General features: G+C 37.3%; 2 protein-coding genes across 6 annotated transcripts in view; one reads left to right on the forward strand and one right to left on the reverse strand.

The window, feature by feature from the left end:
- LOC126374417 (hemicentin-2-like) overlaps window positions 1-26,869 on the forward strand; it is a 418,670-nt gene that overhangs the window by 229,256 nt on the left and 162,545 nt on the right. The window lies entirely within an intron of this gene.
- LOC126374310 (protein toll-like) lies at window positions 646-15,400 on the reverse strand. 4 transcript variants are annotated; one of them, XM_050020857.1, is made up of 9 exons: window positions 15,160-15,400; window positions 14,316-15,060; window positions 14,049-14,227; window positions 13,843-13,973; window positions 13,522-13,623; window positions 12,689-13,114; window positions 11,650-11,811; window positions 10,644-11,236; window positions 646-1,542 (listed from the first exon to the last, which is right to left on the reverse strand). In XM_050020857.1, the coding sequence occupies exons 1-9, from the start codon at window positions 15,293-15,295 to the stop codon at window positions 1,422-1,424; spliced, it is 2,595 nt and encodes an 864-aa protein (XP_049876814.1). In that variant the 5' UTR covers window positions 15,296-15,400; the 3' UTR covers window positions 646-1,421. The 4 variants fall into 4 exon arrangements, with proteins under 4 accessions (XP_049876814.1, XP_049876815.1, XP_049876816.1 ...); XM_050020858.1 differs by lacking the exons at window positions 10,644-11,236; window positions 11,650-11,811; window positions 12,689-13,114; ... (3 more) ...; window positions 14,316-15,060; window positions 15,160-15,400 and adding exons at window positions 2,566-2,727; window positions 3,190-3,612; window positions 3,936-4,037; ... (2 more) ...; window positions 5,578-6,322; window positions 6,418-7,485 and having other exon boundaries at window positions 646-2,135; XM_050020856.1 differs by lacking the exon at window positions 646-1,542 and having other exon boundaries at window positions 10,418-11,236.

Here is a 26,869-nt window from a genome sequence, read left to right on the forward strand (position 1 = left end):
GTATGGAACTGAAAATAATTGAAAAAAAAAACACTAAAATTATCATAAATTTTCCGACAGGAAATTCCACTTGATATCAACTCAGAATCATGGTCTGAAACATCCCCCTCGGTATTCGTTACGATGTCACTAACACCGTGTATAAATAATAATTTAGATACCCTGTATAGAGCGGCAATTCTCCGCTCCCTAACAGCGGCTGAGCTAGGTTTACCTCACCCCAATCCAATCCTAAAGGTCTAAGTAAGTTTCATGTTTTAGTACACATAATTATTTTATATACACTTTTATTTTTTATCTAATTTAATAAGTACAACTCAAATTCAAATTCAAAAATTTATTTATTCAGTAAGTAACATAGTTACACTTTTAATTGTAATTTTTTTACGTAACGAACGTCTGATCCACCTAAAATTACTGCAGCTTCTTACAACCTGTATAGCTGAGGAAAAAAAACTGCAAGAAAAACTTCGGCACAAGACCTTAAACGCTTCTTTTTGAACAAAACCACTGTTAGCGTAGGACATAACCACATTTGAACATTTGACCATAACCACTGTTAGTCTAGGTTTCCAATGGTCTGTGTGACTAGTAGAGTAGTAAATATATTACAGAGCTAATTTTTTTAACAACATGCAGTATTTTCAAAGAACATACGGATGGATTCCATGATTTTCCCTATGTTTATAAATGGAACGTATTGCTATTTGATTTATCGTAATATTTTTTTTTTTTTTCATCTTTATTGAAGAAGACTCTTTAGTCCCTTGGCGACTTGGTTGATTGTACTATTTTTATTTTTTTTATTCAAGTTATGTTCTTTTTTATCTTTAATGAAGAAGAGGCGTTCGCTTGGCGATATGTAAGCCCTTTGATTGTACATACACAACATAAAGAGCCTATACACACACTGTTTATTTTTTATTTTATTGAAGTAATATTCTTAATGTTAGACAAAAAGAAACTCGACTCAGTGTTCTTTATCTCTTACGACTAACATTTTCCTTGTAGCAGATTGAATGTACTAATGGCATTTTATTTCCTTTTCAGGTAAGAGAAACGGTACGCCGGTACTCGCATTGAGTGAGAACGTAAGTACGTCCATCTTTTTGATTCGATTGGAAGCGACAGGCTTTTCGGGAAAATAATACAGACATCTATAGGATTAATCGGTAAAATGTATTAGAAGTGCTATTTCATATTTCTAATTACTAAACTTTGGCTGCGATGAAACGCCACCCTAAAATCGACAATAAAAATATAATAACTTTATTTCTCAAAAATATTAAATTAATATTAGCAGTCTTGAAAAAAATATCCAATGTTAAAATTCATTTCGAAACAATATAAAACTATTCATATTCATTCATATTACATATTATCTTGCAGTCTTAGAATACAAGGAACATCAAAATACAACTTCACATTTCGATATTTTCATGACTAACTCCTGTGGTCACTTGGTATTTAGGTGAATGCTTGCGATGCGGCATCGCATAACGCAACTTATCCCAGAAGAAAGGATCGTCACAGCTCAAGTAGGTGTTAAATGTGACGTATGTATGCAGTTCACCCTCTAAAGGTTCAGAGAGCACATCGTCTAGGACAATCACTATCAACCTCGTGCGACCCTCCTTTGTTGCACTAGCTAACGCATATCTAAACTCTAAAGACGCCCACATCGACGCGACGAAGTTGCGCGACAGCAGAATGATCGTGCGCTTGGAGAGGCTCACTGAACGCATGATCTGTGCCGGGATCCAGTCCCCAACAACCCAGTCTCTGTAGTGCACGCACAAGTTATATAAGTTGGGTTCACCCTCCAACTTCGGCAGTAGCTTCTGTGTGACGTAGTCAATATCCCCTTGGGCGAAGGAAAGGAACGCGTCGAACGGTTTGTCTGAATCGATTTCCTCTTCTCGAATGCAGAACAAACACATGCCACGGGAGTAAAGGTATATCTTCAGTGGCAGTCGATATCGCCAAAGCAGCAGTAGCGTTACCAATGTTAGTGCTCCTAGCGATCCACCAACAGACAGCGCGATGCGCAGTTGGTCTTGGCATACTTCGTACGACGTTACCGAGCTTAGTGGAATTCCGCTCTCTATACATATCAGCTCATTGAAATCCACTATCTGTAACATAAACGTCTTCAATGTAGTGCCACATAGTTTGATGGGTAGCTTGTATGTTGGATTGGGTCAAAAGAACAATGGACATTGATATTCATTCGGTTGATGGAGTAGTGCGACCTTTTTATTTTTTTATATGATGGGCGTCGTATTTAGTGGTTCAACTTGATGAATAGACGCTAGGTTGCTTACTAGTAAGGCAATTACTATAATTCATTTTGAGATTCCAATGACAAGTGTACCTGCAATTCTTATACAGACTTGTGGCTCAACCCTCGCAGACACGTGTGCTCTTTATGTTTTTGAAAAGCTTAATTAAAAATTGAATACCTTTCGAGATAATCTGTCAATCGAACCAAAACCAAAATGGATGTCCAACTGAATCTGTCTAATAAAGTTTTAAGTGATGAACAATAAGTAAAAGTATATTTACCTGATGATGATGCTCATGAAGTGCATCAAGCATTGGCCTGTTGTCGCAGTCACAGACGAACAGATTTCGACTCAACCAAACTCGCGTGTGAGGATAAGCAAAAAGTTTGTTCGTGTCATTTGAAGTCAAACGAGACAAACTGTTTCTTCGCAGATCTATCCACTGAAACATAAAAACAGATTAATAAAAGTAGTGAAAACATAGTTGATGATAGTGATGTTATGTGGATCAAGGGTTGATATAAATAAAAAATCATGAAAATTTAATTAGAGATAGAGGAAACAAATTGCTATTGGGGATCTCCTAGAGCATTTTCCCTGTATTGCAACAGCAACATTAATAGTGACCACATAGTAAAATTAATTATAGTATTGAATATATTATGAGCATTGAGTATTTAAAATTATTGTATTTTACCTGAACCCGTAGACAGACTCAAGAGAAAGTGAAAAGAAAGATCTGAGTATGAAGTTATATATATATAGAGCGTGTGAAGAGGGATATGCAACAGTGCAAAATCAGAGGCGGAATAATGTTGAATAAATACATATGAAAATATTCTACTAATAAAGCTGACTTAGTATTTGAGAAAACGAAAGCAAAAAAGATGATGATGTATCTTACTTGAATCGTGTTCGGGAATTCGAAACTTTCCAGTGAAGTAATTTCATTGTCAGTAAGGTTTACACTGACAATTTTGGTTCGAAATCTATACGGTCTTGGATACCCAAATTGCATTTTGTTGGAGTTATGACAATCTACAGTCGCATTTCTTCTACCGAGGTATGGTTTACTTTCCACTTCTGTAAGTACAATAACACAAGAATCGTGTTCAAGCTTCGTACAATCCATGGTTTGTATAGGTTCTTGCGTGAAATCTCGTTTTGATTTTTGACATTTGAGCCCCGGGACTGATACTAGGTTATGCTGCTCACGTACAGCCAGAGCAAACCAGTAGTTTTCACAATTACAGTCTATTTCACTCATTAATAACGTAAGTTTAGTTTTAATAACGCCATCGTCTGTGTCCCAATTGTGTGTTCTATTCTGGAAAAAAATAACATTACTTGTGTTTTTTTCATTTATTGTATCTGCTTTTGTGCAATAAAATGTTTTTTGTTGCATTGCATTGCTTTAATAACATTTAATTATACTTCTAATGTTAGCTATAAAAATAAAATTCGCGTTCTAATGTTTACAGCGTCATTGCTGACGGACTCCAGTTGCAAAATTGCAACTTATAGCTACTTATATTAAATCGTCTCTGACTTCAATCGAACTCAAGCTTAAAGCAACAGAATGTGGGTCAAATGCAGTTAAAATGTAACACATTAACAAAGTATTCATTATAAGTTGTGCTAGTTACTTACAATCCAGGTGTTCTCATTGCCTTCAAATTTTACTGTTTTCATTAGATGACCACGTAAATCCACTTCCAAGTGTGTTGCATTAGTCTTGGGTAATTTATCTATCTGAAAGATGTAAAAGATATTTTTAATAAATTATGTTTTGTTTAACTATACATTAAAACTGGGTAATGGTAAGGATAGTTTTGAATTTTCTTCACGGATTGAAAGGTCAGACAGGCAGTCGCTTCTGTGAAAACCTGACCTTACAAATGTTCAGGATAGGTAAGTGGACCCTGTGACAACTGAAAAACGTAAGGAAGATGTTAATGCATTCACATATTATTATAGTGAAGTTACAGTTCATTAAGAACATCCCTGTTCAACAGTAGTATAATGTATACTTAGAGACTGGCAAAATAAATAAAAAAGCAAATTGCAAATTGAACAGGTAAGTACCCTTTAAAATTGCATATTCTGTTCGTCGAGTCTATGGTCAAAACAAAATTAGGAATATTCACCGTTTTTCGATTAAAAAACGAGTTGAATTTTGAATTTCTCTAATAATAATTGTCATTACGTTGTTTCTAAGATTTACGTCTTGTAAATGTCAATAGGATCGGACGCTTTTATTTAGGACTAAACATAAATGGAGAGTAATGGGTGTAAATAATAAACACCCCCATATTATACACCGCCTTCGAGGATACAGGCTATAATGTTAGAATAATCACTTTTGAACCCTCTTTTGAGTATTTACCGTCATTTCTTTAATTTCTTCTGTGGAAAATAAATTCAATTTCTGGAGATTCGTAAAATGAGCCCTCTCGAAGCAGTCCGGATGGATGGCCATTTTATTCAATGATAGCTCTTCAAGTTTCGGAAGATATGCTGAAAAAAAGGCGTAGCTGCAAACATGAATGAGGAACAAGAGGTGTAATAATTGCTAGAATTATATTATAATACTTAATCATCATCATCATCAGCCGTATGACGCCCACTGCTGGACATAGGCCTCCCCCAAGGATCTCCACGACGATCGGTCCTGCGCTGCTTCACCAGATCGTCGGTCCACCTTGTAGCGGGCCTACCCACTGAGCGTCGTCCGACACGTGGTCGCCATTCTAGAACCTTTCCGCCCCATCGGCCATCGGTTCTCCTCGCTATGTGTCCTGCCCACTGCCACTTCAGCTTTGCAATTCTCCGAGCTATGTCGGTGACTTTAGTTCTCCTGCGGATCTCCTCATTTCTGATTTGAACGAGTTCTCCATTGCCAGCTGAGCGACAACGAGCCTCCTCACGAGACCCATAGTAAGCGGCCACGTCTCACTGCCGTAGGTCATCACTGGCAACACGCACTGGTCAATACTTAATGCTACTAATAATTCTTAATACTTACACGCAAAAGAACTGATTTTCGTTTCATAGTTGCAAAATAGATTAAAAAACTTATTGCCATCTAGATTTAAATGACGCAGTGAAGGTACTTGTTGTACTAAATCAAATAAAATCCAACCGGTTAACTGGTTCTTTGATAAATCCAATACTGTTAAATTTTCTAGACGAGGGAAATGTAACCTAAAATATAATAACTCTTTTAATAAAATGTTTATTTATAGTCTTGAAGTAAATTAGGTTATGAAAATAAAATAAAGATTGTAGTTACAATGAGTTGTCAGCTAAATGGTTGCCAGATAAAATTAAGCGATCTAATTTTGTAACAGCTTCGAGTATTTTTCTCGGCAAAATGTCCAAATTGCAGTATATCATGGACACAGATCGAAGATTTGCACATCCAGAGTCAATGCCACTAGTTTCCAGAGCTTGTACTGTCCCATAAGCAGCCGCTTTCAGTCGTATTGATGTTAGCCTTCCACAATTTTTTGGCCAATCATTTGGTACGCTCCCTGGTTCTGAGTCGTATATGCTAATTTCTCCGAGGTCTTCACAATTTCCCCAACTCTTTAACACCGCGTTCTTTTGCAAAGATATGACTTTTAATCGGGTCGTTTTTGGTATTGGGGGCACTTCAGGGCCCCATATAATGAGTGCAGTCAAGTTTGTTAGCGGCTTCAGAAAGTCAATATTATCTTTTAGGTACTTTTTAGGAGGGTCTGTAAATTCTTCGTGGACCCATATAGTTCGGATGTTTAAACCTTCTGTATAGTTTCCAGGCGGTAAAGGTCGTATGTTTGTTGCAGTCAATATAAACATTTCGATGGCAGTAACATTAATGTTTAGTTTTTGTAATAATTGTACAATCGGTGTTGGCGGGATGGCACACTCTCTTATTGCCACTTGCTTAAAAGACACCATGGTCTTAAAAGGTTTTATAACATTTTCTATTTTAAGGGGTCCAAAACACGATAGAGATAAAGTTCTAGGTGACGTTTCTTCAATTTTTATTAAACCTGAAGATAAATATATTATATTTTATATACGCGTTATACGCGTGTATTATAACCATACGTAAATAAGATATAAGAGAGCACAGAGTATAACTTACCATCGTTACTCTTAAATATGTTTCGATACTTGGTTCTAGCGCCGTAAAATTCATCTTCGATCCTAATATCTTGGAATTCTTCGTACGCAAACACAACGGACGTCACAAACACTGTAAACGTATATTTGATCCACATTTGTGTCACTTTACAATATTTTGCAACTTAAAGAAGCAAATGTTTTTGAACACTCAAACTGTACAATATACACGTCTGTGTCTGACGCGATGAGGAAAGTCGACTGATAAATCATCAACGTAAATACCTTGTTTTTTAATATTCCTGTTATTATAAACTTCCAACCGGTCTTAAGGTAATGTATGCGAAATATTCTCTCAATTCTTATCTAAACAGTACACAACATTAATACAATATTACAATATCAAAACAAAATAATAGTTTTAACATTTTTACTGGCACCTACACCGGTCAATGACCTCTCATTTATTTATAGTATGGCACTTGAGATCAGGACTATGGCTTCCTTCTGTCATGATAAGGTGTTGCAATACTTAATCGCAAACATGAACCATTCCTATTAAGGTGGACAGTCCCGCTGAATTGTGATTAGACAGGTCTTCTTCTCTTCCCTCCATTAATCCTGGTCAGAGTTACTATTGAGCCGCCAAAGGCCCTTGACAAGCTGGTCTCAGTCACGATAATTGTTTACATCACGTCGAGAGACCAAAGCAACCTTTTTGGAAAAAGAAAATGTTTATATTTGGCAACATTTTTACTTTTCGTATTGAGTCCTTTGTCAAATCCACACTAACTCAAGCTAAAAGACTGTAATACTGTAATTTTTCACGTTGTTGTATTTTAACAGAATGACATGACTTTTTGGTTCGCCATGTTAGCACCAATCAAGAAAACGACGTAATATTGTCAAAATCGATAAAATGACTATGACAAAAATTGTCACGTTGTGCATGTTAGCCCAGGTGGTTTAAGAACATAAAACAGGAAAAATAAGACAGATGCTAACATTATACTACAATGATTCGTTATTTTTCTTCGAAATAAAATAAAACGGATTACAGGGTGACAGTAAACCAATGAAGATACTATTTATTATGTATGTTAGAGTACGAATATTATACTCTGATCCCAAGGTAACAGTAACCTTTGTGGAGGACGCATAGCGCCAGTTAAACAATGGCTCACTGTCACGGATTACTTTTATTGGATGTTCTCTGTACGGAGTTCGACACAAGAATGGTACAACTCGTGCGGCTCGCCTTCTTATAAGGGTTGTCCCCACTACCGTACCTTGCACGTGTGTCGTAAACAAGTGCAGGTGTTGTTTGTTTGCTAGCCGCACGTGTTGTTTACAGTTAACATAATATTTAGATTTTCAATATTTCGCTGTCGCGCTATCACGGCCATACTGATACGCAGCTCGTGCTCTGAGCTTGCGTTTATTCTGAAACAAGGGTATCTTTTAGTTCACTGTAGTAGCATATTCAATTTGTAACTAAGTATTTGTGCTGTTAAGTCAGTTGTTGTAAGTCTATATCGGTGCATCGACACGAGCTTACAATTGGCAAATTCAATAATAATCGTTTCATTCTTTAAATTGCATTGTTACGCCCAGTTGTAAGTCTATATCGTTCCATCGATACGATCTCACAAATTAAAAAAATAATAGTTTCCTAGTCCGTTATTTGTTCAAAGATCGGATTAAAATGGGTGAAGATGTTAATCAACCAAATAGTTTTTACTTTTCGCCAGACTCAGAGGCTTAAATTTTATAAGCTTGTTCTGGTTGAAAGTTGAGTTGACAAACTCAGCGGCCAAAAATATAGCTTGTTTCAACAACATCATGGTGAAAGGGACGTTTGCCAAACTCAGAGGCTTTAGTTGCTTGGATTAGCAGCAGTTCCAGTCTCAGAAATATTCGATGAACTCAGAGGCTATTTTGTGGCTTGTTTTTGATATTTGTTGGTTGTTGCTTCTGGTGATTTTACTTTTCGCCAGACTCAGAGGCTTAAATTTTTATAAGCTTGTTCTGGCTCAAGGTTCAGTTGTCAAACTCAGCGGCCGAAAATATAGCTTGTTTCAACAACATCATGATGAAAGGGACGTTTGCCAAACTCAGAGGCTTTAGTAGCTTGGATTAGCAGCAGTTCCAGTCTCAGAAATATTCGATGAACTCAGAGGCTATTTTGTGGCTTGTTTTGACAAGTGACCTTTACAACCATTTTTTTTATTTATTGTAAACTGCTATCACGGATCATTCTAAATTCGGGTTTGGTATTAATCTGAGATGTTCATGAGCTATTGTAGTATTTTTTTGTCCAGGACGAAGACTTTGTATTTCGTATCGATTATTGCCAATAATTTTTACAATTTGATATGACCCTAAATATTTAGGACCTAGCTTGTTATTAGACCATTGGGTATCTTTACAAAGCACAAAGTCTCCTGGATGAAATAATTCTACTTTAGCACATTTGGAATTGAAACGTTTCTTGCTTTCTGAAGATTGTTCGGTCATTCTGATAATCTATTAAAAGAAATGGCGGCTATCGGCAATCAAGCGCCAGCTTAGTATACAATACGCTGCCACGAAGTCACCACCACACGGCACACACGCGGCACGGCTGCCACTCTCAGACTGTGCCATGCTGTAACGCCTTCGCCGTTTGTCATTCACTCGTCGTCATGTAGCAGTGGTCACATGAAACAAAATAACTAGGTGTATTATCACATTCACATGACTCTTTCAATCGGTTTATAAAGATTATTTTATTAATGACGGTAGATTACAAATCACGTTGTAATTTAACGAAAGTTCATTTCTTTATTGCTTGGAGTGAGAAAATACAGCTTAAACCACGCAGCGTTAGCGTGTCTGCACCAATTCAAATCATTTTTAGACCAAAATACCAAGATTTGACGATGATGAAAACCTATTTGAAAACGCGGTTTGAATTATGTTATGATTGACACGTATTGCGGGAATATGTCTCGTCAATTTTGTTTTAAAATAAAGAGAAATAGTACTTTCCAAGTTAATTTGAAATCAATTTCCTCATTATTAAAAATTAAAATACACCCAGCAATGAAGTCAATAACAATAAAGTTCCAGTATGAAAACGACTCACCGTAACAACAGTATTCAAATGCAGGTAGGCACCATTATCCTCGATCCTGACAGTACATAGACATTGTGATGAATATGCCACGGCTCAAGTCCAGGTCCAATTTTTATATTCAGGTCCAATTCCAAGTTTAGCCTTAGTTTTAATTAATTAAACACCTGATCCACGATTATTATCTTATCAAGATAATATGAGTATTTGAAACTTAGTTTCATCCTTTGTGGCCGTCTTTTTCAATATAATGAGTGGGCAGCAGGACGATCCTCTACTTCTGATGTTAGAGTACGAATATTATACTCTGATCCCAAGGTAACAGTAACCTTTGTGGAGGACGCATAGCGCCAGTTAAACAATGGCTCACTGTCACGGATTACTTTTATTGGATGTTCTCTGTACGGAGTTCGACACAAGAATGGTACAACTCGTGCGGCTCGCCTTCTTATAAGGGTTGTCCCCACTACCGTACCTTGCACGTGTGTCGTAAACAAGTGCAGGTGTTGTTTGTTTGCTAGCCGCACGTGTTGTTTACAGTTAACATAATATTTAGATTTTCAATATTTCGCTGTCGCGCTATCATGTATGATATTTTTAAAAAGAGTATACAAAAGTACATATAATTTAAAATTGCGAGGTAGCTATATACGCCAAATTCAAAAAACAGAAAATGCCAAAATAAATGTTATCAAACATTCAGTGTCAACTTTGTCAGGTAGAAGCTTCTTATTTTATACCATTTTTTGCAAATTGTGAAAGAACTACTTGGTAGATACAACTATTGCCACCACTTTAACTAGGTTATTCAGTATATATGTATAAGCCTCATTCATCTTTTACGAATAATACAACAGTCTTGAAATTATATCTAATGTTATACTCAAAATCTATATCTCTATATATAGAACTAAATTACGCAATTAGTACTTCATAGAAGTCATATAAACAATCAGCATACAAATATTTTAATTGCACCAAAAATATGGCAATGGAAAATAAATTTCTAAGATTTCATTTTAATATTTTCGTGACCTACTCCTGTGGTCACTTGGTATTTAGATGAATGCTTGCGATGCGGCATCGCATAGCGCAACTTATCCCAGAAGAAAGGATCGTCACAGCTCAAGTAGGTGTTATATGTGACGTATGTATGCAGTTCACCCTCCAAAGGTTCAGAGAGCACATCGTCTAGGACAATCACTATCAACCTCGTGCGACCCTCCTTTGTTGCACTAGCTAATGCATATCTAAATTCTAAAGACGCCCACATCGACGCGACGAAGTTGCGCGACAGTAGAATGATCGTGCGCTTGGAGAGGCTCACTGAACGCATGATCTGTGCCGGGATCCAGTCCCCAACAACCCAGTCCCTGTAGTGCACGCACAAATTATATACGTTGGGTTCATGCTCCAACTTCGGCAGTAACTTCTGTGTGACGTAGTCAATATCCCCTTGCGCGAAGGAAAGGAACGCGTCGAACGGCTTGTCTGAATCGATTTCCTCTTCTCGAATGCAGAACAAACACATGCCACGGGAGTAAAGGTATATCTTCAGTGGCAGTCGATATCGCCAAAGCAGCAGTAGCGTTACCAATGTTAGTGCTCCTAGCGATCCACCAACAGACAGCGCGATGCGCAGTTGGTCTTGGCATACTTCGTACGACGTTACCGAGCTTAGTGGAATTCCGCTCTCTATACATATCAGCTCATTGAAATCCACTATCTGTAAATTAAATGCTTTCAATGTAGTATCATATAAAAAACAAGCTTTTAACATGGCATGTCTTAGAATTCGACAAGCAACTATGTCCGCTCCTACACGATTCACAAGCGACATGGGCACTTCTTATCCTTTTACTATTATTCATCCTAGGGTTCCATCCATTACCAAAATGTGCCTGGAAGTTATCTGATCTACTTAAGCAATGTGGCTCTTTCCGCCACCACCAATACCCTTGTATTGGGTATATAAGTACATTTATAAAGTAAACCTTTTTTTTCTGTTTTTAAAATCTAAAAATATACATTTATTTTCAAGCAATCGAAACGACCTAAACTGAAACATATCAAACTGAAAATATTATGATTACTTCAACAAGGGCTACAGGACTTGAAAAGAACTAAAAGTTTATTTACCTGATGATGATGCTCATGAAACGCATCGAGCATTGGCTTATTGTCGCAGTCACAGACGAACAGATTTCGACTCAACCAAATTCTTGTATGAGGATGAGCAAAAAGTTTGTTCGTTTCATTTGAATTCAAACGTGACAAACTGTTTCTTCGCAGATCTACCCACTGGAACATAGAAATTGATCAAGATTATTTAGATGATATATTTTGTAAATTGTTATGACATGGATGAGGCGTTGAGAGAAACAAAACATGTTGAAGAATCGGGATAAAATACATTATTTACTTATTGTCTGACAAATTTGCAATTGTGGATCTCTTCACGACCCTTTTTTATTGTATATGATCACATATGAACATAAGATCACGTCTGTGTTGGTAGATGTATACAGTATAGTGTATACGCCTCGCAAACTATACACACATATCCTAGAAACTGCGTCTTCTTCTTATCGTGTGGGTTGTGAGGTGGAAAACCAGCCTCATCAATCATGGTTACGTACGATTGACCCGCCAAATGCTCCTGACAACGCTTATGTAACGATTACTTACGTCAGTAAAGAGTAACTGGGACCAACGGCTTAACGTGCCTTCCGAAGCACGGATCATCTTACTTTTGAACAATCAGGTGATCAGCCTGTAATGTCCTAACCAAACTAGGGATCACAAAGTTATTTTTGTAATATCTCCACACCGGGATTCGAACCCGGGGCCTCCGGATCGTGAGTCCAACGCTCAACCACTGGACCACAGATGCCATCTATTATTACTATTACTATTTATGATCCAAACATGAGCATAATCAAAACTCATAAAATCGAATTCAGTGATTTAGAGGGATAAGATTTGATTATTGCATTGAAATTTTAGAAGGCGTTTATTGTACTTGAACAAACAAGTGCAAAGATTCGGGGAAAGGGGTAGACATTAGAAGAGATGGATGGAATTTATGAAGAGGGGCTTGCAGGAGTGCGGAGATACAAGTGATATTAATATCAAATAGTAACATTCACAAACGTTGATATAACATTTTATAACTTACTTGAAGCGTCTTCGGAAATCCGATATGTTCCAGCGAAGTAATTTCATTGTCAGTAATGTTCAGCCTGACAATCTCGGTTTGTCTATATTTGTAGTACCCAAATTTTATTTCTTTGTAGTTGTGACACTCTAGCGTCACATTTCTTATATTGAACAGTGGTATATAAGGTTGACTGTGCACTTTCAATGTCTTATATACACAAAATTCTTCTTTATCAATCTTACAGTCCATGCTTTGTATAGGTTCTTCCGTGAAATTTCTCCCAGATTTCTGACATTTGAGTCCGGGTACTGATACTAAGTCACGCTTCTGACGCACAGCCAGAGCAAACCAGTAATTTTGACAATCGCAGTCTATTTTACTCATTAATAACGTAATTTTGGTTTTTCTGATGCCATTGTCTATTTCATAATTGAATATTCTATTCTGAAAAAAAAACAATATTAACATGATTTTAACATTTTAAATGTTATATTTGCTAGGCTAAAATTGAAAAGAACATTTTGGACTGTTTTGATTTTTTTAACTTTATAGACCTGACAATAATTTTATCAGAACTTCTTATTATTCGGCCGGGCGAAATGGGGAGCTTTGCATAATCTGACCCGGTGATAGAAAACAAAGAAAAATTTTACGTACAGAAAGATAACTTTCCGCCGTGCATCAATTTCTATCATAAGCTGACCTCAGCCACTCTGGGTCTCATTTTAGTCTTAAATGGACGTCAGCCACTAAGGAGTAAGGGGAACAGCGCGCAGACTATGTCTTGCTTGCATAACTGTTTTGGGACCACGGTTACAAAGCATTTGAATAAATAAAGATTAGATTTTTACCCTCCAGGTTTCGCGACTGTTTCCATATAATACTGTTTTTATTAGATGACCACGTAAATCAACTTCCAAATGTGTTGCGTTGGTTTTTGGCAATTTTTTTATCTGAAAAATCACAAAGGTACATTTTATAACAATGCTTAAAGTTTACGTTCCATAAATATGAGAGTGATTTGCAAATAGGAAAACCCAATACTACTTAATGTATATTCTATTCGTCGAGTCCAAGGACATAATGTATCTACAAACTAAAGTTCGAAACAAAACTACATTTTTATTTTATATTTTACAATACGGAATTTTGAATTTCGTTCGGATATTTACCGTCATTTGTTTAATTTCTTCTGAGGAAAATAAATTCAATTTCTGCAGATTCGTAAAATGAGCCCTTTCGAAGCAGTCCGGATGGATGGCCATTTTATTTAATGACAGCTCTTCAAGTTTCGGAAGATATGCTGAAAAAATAAACGCATAGCTGCAAAAATATACTAGCAGTAAAAATCTTGGTATAAATTAAAAGTAATACTTACACGCAAAGGAACTGATTCTCGTTTCATAGTTGCAAAATAGATTTAAAAAATTATTGCCATCTAAATTTAAATGACGCAGTGAAGGTACTTGTTGTACTAAATCAAATAAAATCCAACCGGTTAACTGGTTCTTTGATAAATCCAATACTGTTAAATTTTCTAGACGAGGGAAATGTAACCTAAAATATAATAACTCTTTTAATAAAATGTTTATTTATAGTCTTGAAGTAAATTAGGTTATGAAAATAAAATAAAGATTGTAGTTACAATGAGTTGTCAGCTAAATGGTTGCCAGATAAAATTAAGCGATCTAATTTTGTAGCAGTTTCGAGTATTTTGCTCGGCAAAATGTCCAAATTGCAATATATCATGGACACAGATCGAAGATTTGCACATCCAGAGTCAATGCCACTAGTTTCCAGAGCTTGTACTGTCCCATAAGCAGCCGCTTTCAGTCGTATTGATGTTAGCCTTCCACAATTTTTTGGCCAATCATTTGGTACGCTCCCTGGTTCTGAGTCGTATATGCTAATTTCTCGGAGGTCTTCACAATTTCCCCAACTCTTTAACACCGCGTTCTTTTGCAAAGATATGACTTTTAATCGGGTCGTTTTTGGTATTGGGGGCACTTCAGGGCCCCATATGATGAGTGTAGTCAAGTTTGTTAGCGGCTTCAGAAAGTCAATATTATCTTTTAGGTACTTTTTAGGAGGGTCTGTATATTCTTCGTGGACCCATATAGTTCGGATGTTTAAACCTTCTGTATAGTTTCCAGGCGGTAACGGTAGTATGTGTGATGCAGTCAATATAAACATTTCGATGGCAGTAACATTAATGTTTAGTTTTTGTAATAATTGTACAATCGGTGTTGGCGGGATATCACACTCTCTTATTGCCACTTGCTTAAAAGACACCATGGTCTTAAAAGGTTTTATAACGTTTTCAAATTTAAGGGGTCCAAAACACACCAGAGATAAAGTTCTGGGTGATGTTTCTTTAACTGTTATTAAACCTGCAGATACATAAATCGTTTTTTTATTATATTATTGATTTTCGAGTTCTTTTTTACCATACGTAAATAAGATATAAGAGAGCACAGAGTATAACTTACCATCTTTACTCTTAAATATGTTGTCATACTTGGTTCTAGCGCCGTAAAATTCATCTTCGATCCTAATATCTTGGAATTCTTCGTACGCAAACACAATGGTTGTCACAAACACCGTAAAGGTATATTTGATCCACATTTTATAGGCACTTTTAATACTGATTTTAATCTTAAAGTAACTAATATGTTTACGAGTACGTGTTTTGACACTTCACTGTTGGGTTTACACGTTATTTCTGACCAGATGAGGATACTCGACTGATGAATCATCAATATTTACGCTTGCTTCGCAATTTTCCTGTTGTTATAAATTTCCCACATGGGGTTAAGGTGATGTACGCCATATGTGTTTTCACGATTATTATTCAATATTGGTACTTAATATTATGTTTAAAATATTACAACAAAATAATAGTTTTAACAATCTCAGTGACACTGGTCATTGACCTCTCATTCATAGTAAGTAGTTGTTTACTATAGCGCGTAAAACGCGTAAGTACATTCTTTAATATCACTCTTATGGTTTCGATAGTTTTCTTTAAGATTCCTTTTTTTCTTTGAATTTTGATCGACGCTTATTTTATGCCTCCTAAAATATTTCATTTTGTCGAAATAGCTTTATCCAATAGAAAAAAAACCTATTTTTCTTCATTAAATTCAAAATTCGGTTGGTCACGTGACATTTTGCCCAGTGACGTCACATTTCAATAAGCAAAGAAACTGTCAAACAGTATAACTTCAAACCTGTCAGATAGTTTCTGTTTATTTTGTGAAATGTGACGTCACACGAAGCTCAATCATGGCCGCTCGTGTTTCGAGTATACACACATAAAAAAATCGCATTTTTATTTTGTAAAAATAAAATATTTTTTAAAATGATCTTAATATAATAAGGTTATTGAATAATTATCATTAAGTGATAAAGTGACATATCCGACATATTTCATATTTTATTGTCACAACTGTCAAGTAGACCTGCAGACTGCAAATTAATTTAATTTTAGTTAGACAGTTCTCAAAGCAAAAGGCAGAGCCGCAAAACAGAATACAACTTCCAGTCACTTTTTTTAGTTTATTTATTCAATGGTGCTAATTCCTGTAAATACCATCTAATTTTATTTTAAGTTAAATCTGTCATTTTCTTATCCGCCGAAAAGGAAAGGGACGGGTAATCGACAAGCATAAAATTTATGGAACACACGTCAATTTTAAGCACAAATCTAAACCAACCGTCTAAAAATTTTACGTCAGTCAATAACCCGACACATTAATTTACTCATTCTTCCTAAAATTAAGAGCTGTGAATCATCCGTCCCTTTCCTTTTCGACGGATATGAAAATGACGGATATAACTTAAAATAAAATTAGGCGGTGTCTGCAGGAATCGGGGCCAATATCTGAAAAACAATTCATACTTACATACATAAACAGCCTATATACGTCCCACTACTGGGCACAGGCCTCCCCTTAATCAATAGCCTCCGTGGTCTAGTGGTTAGAGCGTAAGGCTCACGTCGTGGAGGTCCGGGTTCGATTCTCGATGTGGGCATTGTCGAAATCACTTTGTAAGACTGAAACACAATTCAATTCTTAATAATAAGACGCCGTTCTAAACAAGAAAAACCGGTAAAGGTTTATGCGAAGTGCGACTTTAATATCACGTGTAAGTTCTTGTGTTAATCCTGATGCGGATGATGACGAGAGGGGTTGCTCTGTTAAAAAAAATAAACCAACTTCACAATCTGTCGAATAACAAGAGTGGAAAAATATCCCCTCCGGACTCGTGGTCACACCAGTATGACTAGCAGGATTTTTTTTCTTGTTTGTCACACCGCTAACAATACAACACCTTTTATCTTGACTTGTCATTATAAGTGGTGCTGTGTTTATCGGCGTATAAATTAATATTGATTTTATTTACGAAATAATACTTTATTTAACAGAAACATGACATGAAACAAAAAGGCTTGTGGATATTATCTCAACATTTCAATGAAATGGCCTAAAGATATTTCTTCGTTTAATTATTTTAATTGACACGCTAGAACGTAATCGTCCTGGTGTGACCAAGAGTCCGGAAGGAAAATATCCCTCATTCCAGTCCACTGGAGGTCCGTGTTGCTCTATGGTTGGAATCTGAATTCTGAAGATGCAAGTTCCACCCAGCAACACTTCTACAAAATTTCACAAAAATATAATATTTTGTATTAGTTTTTATATAACAGGGTTTGGAGGCGATTTTTTTTTATATATTACGCTCCCAGTCCAACATAAAAGCAAAATTCAATTCAATAAAACACTTATTATTTATCTACTCCGAAATAATTTACCCAAAAGAGCCTTTTAATTTAAGATGAGAATATTTCCTTCTGTTTTACATTGTAGCAGTCTTTGCCACTGTCTCTGGTAATGAACAATATTTTATTCATCCTTAAGTCGAAAGCCCTTTCAGTTTTGTGCCATTATTTGCGTATTTAGAGCTTAAAAAGACCGCCAGGTTTTATTTCATCCTCCTTTTATTGTTACTGTGAAATATATTCTATATTTTTTCCCAAGCGGAATACGAATCCGTTGTAACCCAGTTGGTAGAACGCTTGCCTCTCACTTTGAGGTCACAGGTTCGAATCCAGTACAGACCTAAACCAATGATCGTCGAATTTGTTTTCGAATTCAAGTTTGGATCAAAAATGATTATCACTTGCTCAGCGGTGAAGGAAAACATCATCATGTATTTTCGGAGGTATGTGACCTACCCTGTATTGGGCTGGTGTTCCCTTCGCGGGTTGAAAGGTCAAACAGGCAGTCGCTTGTGTAAAAAACCGTTCCTGCGAAATCTTCAGGTTAGGTAAGCGGACCCTGTGAATAACGGGAAAATGCTAGGGAGATGATGATGATATCCCGGATGAGAGCCTTCAGCGCTCCCCATTTGTCCGGCCAAGTAGTTAATGCCATCTGCGGCAAATCTACAATAAGTCACGTCAAAAAAAAAAGATGATATTCCAGAATTTTTCACGAATATTTTCAATAGGGCTAACATGCGCGACGTGATAAAATTATGTCACGGTCATTTAATCGATTCTGACGATACCATTATATCGTTTTGTTGATTGGTGCTAATAATGAGAACCCAAATAAGTCATGTCGTTCTTGAAAATACGAACAAAATCACGTGGCACGCATGTTAGGGGAAAATAGAAGTTTACCGTATTCGACAAAATTTATTGATTCGATCGATAATTTTATCACGTTGCGCCCTGCATTGATTACATTGTGTTATTTTATCATGTTTAATATAATCTAAACCCCTTAAGTTAGACGCTTGAAATTTGGCATGGAGGTATCTTAGTTAACTTAAAGCTTAGTTGCAACAGTATATTTCAAAAATTCTCACGGAAACGGGAGTTAGCGGGAAGAAACCTTTGTATGAAAAAATCTAAACTGCATAAGTTAGATGCTTGAAATTTGATATGCACTCCCTCACACACTAAGATCTCTCTTTTATAACACGCCACGCGAACGATGTCGCGGGCAAAAGCTAGTGTTTTATATAATTTAAGAGCCACGCTCATCACACGCATTATCCATGCTACTTTTTTAGGCAAAAGTGATTTCTATCTTTCCTTCCGCCCGCCATTAGAGTAATAATAGTCTGTTGTTGTACTTCACCAACCCGCAGTGGAGCAGCGTGGTGGAATATGCTCCATACCCCCTCCGGTTGATTGAGAGGAGGCCTGTGCCTAGCAGTGGGACGTATATAAGCTGTTTATGTTAAATAGTCTGTTGTTATTGTTATTTAGCTACATTTATTAAACTCCTAAGATGGATGTAACTGTTTTCATGTGACTGTAGGTCACAACTACTTGGCCGGACAAAAGCTGACGGCTCTCACCCGCTACAAAAGTTAAATCAACGCGCCTGAGGGTGCCCACTTGGGCGTGAACTTCGGCTCAGGGCGTCGTCTGAAATAAGTATATTATATATTTGAAAAGTTTTAAAAACAAAAATCGTAGTACAGAAACATCTCGCCCTAAAAAGTATACGTATACTTTTAAAATAAAAACTAAAAAGAAAGTACCTATCACGCACGTCCAATTTCAACGCGGATAAAAAAGCGAGAAAATAGCTAGTTACATTTCTAAAATGTCCAACAAATATAGAAAATATTTTCAATAAAAGAAATAGCAAAAATAATATAAATATTTCAGTTCAGGTCAATGCCCTAATCCGATATTGCAATGTTGACTACAGTATTGCAGCAATTTTAATATATTGGAATAGGAAATCTGGCTTGCTTGCTAGAATCCTCTTAGCTCCTTATATGCATCCCCTAGAGAAGCGATGTCGATTGTCGTTTCAATATTCGGTACAAATCATAATATTGAATTTTAAATTCATATTGTAGACTGGATTGGATTTAAGTTTATGTGCTCTACAATCCCCATCTATAGTTCCCAGATTATAGCGAACATAAACCTGGGTGAAGGTTGATTGAGCGATCTTCTTCTTCTATCGTGTGGGTTGTGAGGAGGATTACCAACTCCATCAACCCTATACCGCGATAGTAAGAGAAGTAAGAGAAGTCTGGCTTTGCTCACAATGTTTCCTTCACCGCTGAGCACGTGATAATCATTTTTGATCCAAACATGAATTCGAAAACAAATTCGACAATCATTGGTAGGCCTGTGCTGGATTCGAACCTGCGACCTCAAACTGAATTATTGTGTTTAACATGTAATTTGTCCGTACCAATATCCTTGCATAAAACGTACTTATAACATAAACAAATACAAATATAGGTACTATTATTGCAGCATAATAAAAACAAAGTTAAACTAGAAACTTGACTAGGTACATGGCATAAAGAGAGGAAATATCTAAAAATTAAAATAATGCGGGTGTAAACTACAAGTACAACTTACCCACCTACAAGTACAACTAACCCACCTACAAGTACAACTTACCAAACAATACTAAGCACAACACTATCGAGCATCAAAATATTATCCAAACGCGAACTGGTTGCTTTGCCATTGCCAACATCACAGGCGAATAAAATTTTATATCTATTGAGAAGTTCCATATTCGAGATTGGCGTGTATACTATACGGTGTTCGTTCAAACATTAAAAGCGATTGTATGTTTCTTTTTGACGTGACTTATTGTTTATTCACCCGCTCTGACCTGGTACAAAATTTAAGACAACAGGCCTGAGGGTGCCCAGTTGGGCGCGAACCTCGGCTCAGGACGTCGTCTGAGAGGAAAAATATTTGAACGAATTAATCGGCCCTACTGGGCGCGAAAATGGTGTGTTAGGGTCGTATTAATTGAAATTGTGCGTGATCTTATAAATTTATTTATACCAGCAAAAGCAGCTGCCGGTTTACCTTTACTAGCACTTTAGCAGAGATTATGTTTATTATATGATTATTACGGAGAGAGAGGTTTAATTACCCGACCAATAAGATCGGTGCGTTTTGTCAGGAGCGATTCAGCATACCCATGTTGTTTTAGGACCCGCGCCCACCCACCGTATCATACATACATACATACATAAACTCACGCCCGTAATCCCAAATGGGGTGGGCAGAGCCACAAGTAATCAAAGACAACTTGCAGCCACTGTTGATACGAAGTCCTAAGATGGATATGATGAACCTTATGGTGATAAGGGATCAGCCTATCGCCCATAACATTAGTCCATCATGTTAGAGGACGCAATCCCTCTGTCGGTTTTTACGACATGCCCGGGAAGACAAGCAGCTGAACGTGTTCTACCCACCGTATCCCATCGTATGAATATGATAATTTGTAAACGGACCCAAAACTAACTTTAAAATAATTACGATTTATTCAGCGAGCGAATTCAGATTTATATATCGCTATAATTACATACGCGTTGAATCAATTATTTACAGTTCTAAAGCCATGAGCCATGTAATGCCATTGGCGGCAATAACAACCCTGACACCAGAGTTGATGAAGTTGGTAGTCCACTCCACAACCCACACGATAGAAGAGAAGTACTGAAGCGAGGGTAATATAAATAGAAAGTTTAGATAAATAAACTATATTGCACGATTATAAATTGTAAATAAATGATAATTATACTTAAATAAGCAGGAAAAGGCAATGGGCCTATATCGTATTATAAATAACATCACTAAGTAATAGAAAAAAAGAGGTAAAGTAAGATGATTCCGTGCTTCTAAACACGGGAAGCCTATGCCACGTATAAATAGGGTGTTAACGACGCCTTTATTAAGTTTTTTTTTTATTTATATGTATCAATTTTATTACGTTCCATTGTTATTTAAATGTCTTTGTCAGCTTTTTAATTAATAAAAATCAGCACGTAATGTTTTTGCTTTCGATAATCTTCTTCTGTCGTGTGGGTTGTAAGGTGGATTACCAACTTCATCAACCCTGGTGTCAGGATTATTGCTGAGCCACCAAAGGCCCCTGAAATGGCTCATGTGACGACTACATACTTACATCAGTAAGTAGTAGCCGGGACCACCGGATGAACGTGCCTTCCGAAGCACGGATCGTCTTACTCTCGGACAATAAAGTAATCAGCCTGTAATGTCCTAACCAAACTAGGGATCACAAAGTGATTTTTGTGATATGTCCCCACCGGAATTCGAACCCGGGGCCTCCGGATCGTGAGCCCAACGCTCAACCACTGAACCACGGAGGGCGTTCGATAATCATTTCATCTGTATGCACTCTCAACATAGGATTTTTTATAATAACATGTATTATTATTAACACCACTACTCGAATCTCTTCTAGACTGACTTAGAATTTTTAGTCTCAGTTTCAGTCTGTTTCTACTTTGAACACCAGTAATAAAAAAGAAAACAACTGTCCAATGACCTCGTAGCCTCGCCTGCCTTAGAAACGATACAACCTTGACCTTTTCATCTATATACGTATATGTATAATGTCAGATAGACCTCTGAGAGTAGGTTTGCGTGTGAAACCATGATTACTACCAAGCCAGAACACATTATGCCTATAAGTTATAATAATTTGAAGTTTTATATCGATAGTCACGCGCAAAAACACTTCCAACGTGTCAACGTGTAAAATCATTTTCATTTGGATTTTCTACGAACCTTTTACACTACAATCAATTGATTAAATTGTGAAAATAGCGTGAGAGAGAATAGCGTTTTTAATTTATTTATTTCTTTCTGTGGACACCCGCCATTTTTGTTCATAGTAGTTAACGTAGCGGGTTAGCATAGGTCTTCGAACACCAGTGGTCACCAGTGGTCACCAGTGGTCACCAGTGGTGGTGGTGGTGGTGCCTGATAGACCCAGAATCTTTGGTCTTTTTCCAAATATCCAGTCAGAAATTCCGTAAGTTGGCGACATACATCTTCTATTATCGGTGGATTACCAACCTCATCAACCCTGGTGTTACTATTGAGCCGCCAAAGGCTCACGTAACGACTACTTACTTACATCAGTAAGTAGTAACTGTGACCAACGGCTTAACGTGCCTTCCTAAGCACGGATCATTTTACTTTCGGACAATCAGACGAAACATAAATTAGCAGTGTTTCGATTTTTTTGATGAGAAGTGTAAATTACTAATGATTATGTTTTATATTCTATTCTTACCTTTGGCTTTATTGAGCTAATGAGTCCGCGGGACTGTTGCGACATCACTTTTCTGAGTCGGAAGTCTTTTTGTACGTACATGGTAATTATGTACAGGTGCTTACTTAGATTACCTCTAATGATACATCATTATCTGAGTCGAGTTATCAGGCATACTGCGGCTGATAGGAATCAGAACGCATTATATTTGTTTTTTTTTTATAATACCTACTCTTAGTAAATAAAGCACCATCACTAATTTAAGAGTCGGTAGCATTCTCGATTAATGGACGAATCTCTTATACGTCATCACTAATTTAAGAGCCACGTCCTACCTCCATTCTTGTCTGTCAAAGACTAATTCCTTTACTCCTTTTAAGACACGACGTTCGCCTTCTCTTTAATCTGTTCAATGTAAGCTCTTCTTGGTCTTTCCCTTCCTGTATTTCCTTCTATCTTCCCTTCTACGACGTTTTTAATAAATTCGTTGTGTATTAAGTGTCCAATCATCATGTCTCTTTTGTCCTCAATAACTCTCAATATTTGCCTCTTTTCCCGTAGGTACTCAGTCTAACACTTCCTCATTAGTAACCCTTTCTGTCCAACTTATTCTATCTATCCTCCTCCAACACTACATTTCAAAGGAAGCAAGATTAATATATTACAATAATATTATGAGTAAACTTTACTGTTGAATATACCCTGTTTTCATCGCCGCTTGTATAATATTACAGAATAAGAAACCCTTGCTATTATCAAACTTAGTATTTCTCTTGAGCAAAATCATCATTCGGGGAGAGAATAAATCGAGCGTGTTGATAAAATAAATAATAAATCACAAGTTTGACCTTAAACTTCGTGATAGCAGCCACTGGGCAGCGATCCAACAAACTCCGCAACGAAGATATAGAATCTAAATATATAAAAGGAGAAACTGACTGACTGACATATCAACGCACAGCCTAAACGGCTAAACGTAGGCACTTGAAATTTGGAAGGGACGTAGATTAGGTACCGTAGAGATGCACTAAGAAAGGAATTCCCGGAATTCCCATAGGAACGGGAATTAGCGGGAAAATCCTTTTGTATGAAAAATCTAAACCGCTTAAGTTAGACGCTTGAAATTTGGCATGCAGGTACCTTGGTAAACTTAAAGCTTATCCAAGGATAAGCTTAAAGCTTATGCAAGGATATTGCAAAATTCCCACGGGAACGGGAGTTAGCGGGAAAAACATTTGTATGAAAAAATCTAAACTGCATAAATTAGATGCTTGAAATTTGACATGCACTCCCCCACAGACAAATATCTCTCTTTTATAACACGCCAAGCGGACGAAGTCGCGGGCAAAAGCTAGTCTAATCTATTTATTTTTCCATCAGCAAAAGATAGGGCCATTTCATCGACCATTTTGCTTATTATCTTTGTTTTCGACGTCACTTATTGTAGATTTGCCGCAAATGACGTTAACAACTTGGCCGGACAAATGGGCAGCGTAAGGGCTCTCACCCGGTTTATTACCTTTGCTACTCTTCCAGTTTAACATAATATAACATAACAAATACTTTATTGCACAAACAGGAAAAAACAAAATAGGTACTTACAAATGAAGGAGACAGCCCAGAAAAACACTGATTCAACGCAATAAAGTTATATTTTTACCAAGTACACGTAAATATAACAAATATCTTCCGTTTAGCGCCAAAGCTGAAGTAGAATTGAAAGTGACGTTTTATGGTAGACCACGTGACCTCCAGTCGGTGCCATCAGTATTGCCAGCGCTCGAAATTCGTTTTCCTTACAGTCGGCCGTCCTGGTGCTGCTGCGCGCCTCGCGGAGCCGTCGATGTAGTAGTACTATTGGTGACGTCACAACCTCTTAAGGTTTACGTCAGAAAAAGAAATGAATCTTCTTAATGATCCATAAAACGATATCAAGCTTCTTAATGCTATCACTCCAAGTCCTCTGAAAGACAACTAGAATGACTTCTTAATGTCATAATAACTAGGTAATGTACAACCAGACTCGTCAATGACTTCTTAATGCCACAGCGTACAGTCAGCTTCTTAAAGCTGAACAATCAATGGCTTCTTAATGCCATATCATACAAGCGGCCTCTTAAAGCCAACCAAGATGGTCTCCCACGAAAGGTACACATCTGTTAGAACAATGTCGCGACATATCACTCCAACCTCTTAAGGTTTGCATGCATCAAATTGACCGTTTACAATGAGCGGTGCTTGAGAACCTCTAAAGGTTCTTCCACCAGCTCCAATCCATCAAAACAGATTACGATCATGCCTCTTAAGGCTTAGCGCTCAAGTATGTAAAGATCGATCATAATAAGAAATGATTTAATGAACAAATAATATCCTTATGACAAAAAATACAAGAGTAGGTACACTAATAATCATCCTCAACAAGATTCCATTCTTAATCGGAATCAGAAGGAGTGTTCCGGTCAACTCTGAAAGGTTTTAACTTGTCCCTGGCTAGGACGTTCTCATAGGATCGGCTTCGACCTTTGTCACTTTTAATAACATACCGATCATGAGGCAGTACCTTAATGATGGTAAATGGTCCATCAAAACGGGGCATCAATTTACCACTTCGTAAACCCTTGCGGATAATTTTTCTTTCTGCAAGAACCATATCCCCTATTTTAAAAGGGGCTTCATCACGCCTCTTTTGGTCAAAGCTTCGTTTCGATTGTTGGGACAATTTAGAGGAACGTGTAGAAGCAACCTCTCTAATTTCTGCTAGGTCTGTTGATTTGGAGGGCGCAACGATATCACCCACAAGTCTCGGTCGAAAACCAAAAAGTAACTCCAATGGAGTTTTGCCGGTAGTGTTGTTAACATTTGAGTTCAATCCCAATTGAACTCTGGGTAAATATTTTTCCCAATCGTTTTGGTCATCACCAACATAGGCTACTAAAGCATCGAGTATAGTTCGGTTGAACCGTTCTACCTGCCCGTTCGCGCGAGGGCTTGCAACAGCGGTCATCACGTGTTTAATTTGGCGTTGCACACAATAATCTTTAAAATCCTTGCAATTAAAAGCTTTGCCACGATCGCTGATAATGCGGCTTGGTACACCAAAAGTTTTTATCAAATTGTCAAAAGTCTGCAGCACAAACTTGCAACTCACATCACGCACAGCCTCTAACCAAATAAACCTCGTAAATGCATCGATTATAGCCAGTATATGCATTTTGCCAGTAGAACCTTTACAAAACGGACCAAGGTGGTCTACGTGCAACGTGTGGAAGGGTACTGCCACCTTTTCGATGGGATGTAATAGACCTACTTTGCGTCCCGTTGGTTTTTTGGCGTATTGGCATGAAATACAGCCTTGCACATACTTTTGTATAAATCGTCGCATACCACTAAACCAATATTTGGCTTTCACTGCTTCGTAAGTCTTATTAAAATTAACGTGACTGTTATTATCATGGAAACTTTGTACCAGAGACCAACGACATATTCGTGGCACCACAACCTTTTTATCTTTTTTTATTTTGCGAAATAGAATGTTATTCTCGATACAGTAATCTTTGTCTAGCCCGGTCAAATTGCCTTTACTGATTTCATCTTTTAATTGAACCATGGTGGAACGAATTGAGTCGTCATCCTGTTGTATGCTTTCTATTAAATCTTTTTCTGTGAAACGCATTACTGTGTTCGCGGGATTACGACTCAATGCGTCCACGTGAGCCATAGATCTACCAGCACGATACTCTACTTCAAAATCAAAATGTTGTACATCTAACCACCAGCGGGCGATACGTGGAGACAAGTCGCGTTTTGACCATGTCCAACGCAAGGCGCTGCAGTCAGTCACTATGACAAACTTCAATCCCGAGACATAAACCTTGAATTTCTCTAAGCTCATAACCACGGCTAACGTCTCGAGTTCGAAGCTGTGGTATTTCTGCTCGGCCGGTGTAGTCTGACGACTTGCGTACGCGACGGGTTTCCACGCACCGTCAGGCTGTTTTTGCATCAAAATTCCGCCTAAACCCATTTTAGACGCATCCGTGTGAATTTGTGTATCATAATCAGGGTTAAACAATGCTAAAACAGGTTGTGCAATCAAAATTGACTT

This window comes from Pectinophora gossypiella, chromosome 17 (assembly GCF_024362695.1).
Source record: "Pectinophora gossypiella chromosome 17, ilPecGoss1.1, whole genome shotgun sequence".
Taxonomy (NCBI): Eukaryota; Metazoa; Arthropoda; class Insecta; order Lepidoptera; family Gelechiidae; genus Pectinophora; species Pectinophora gossypiella.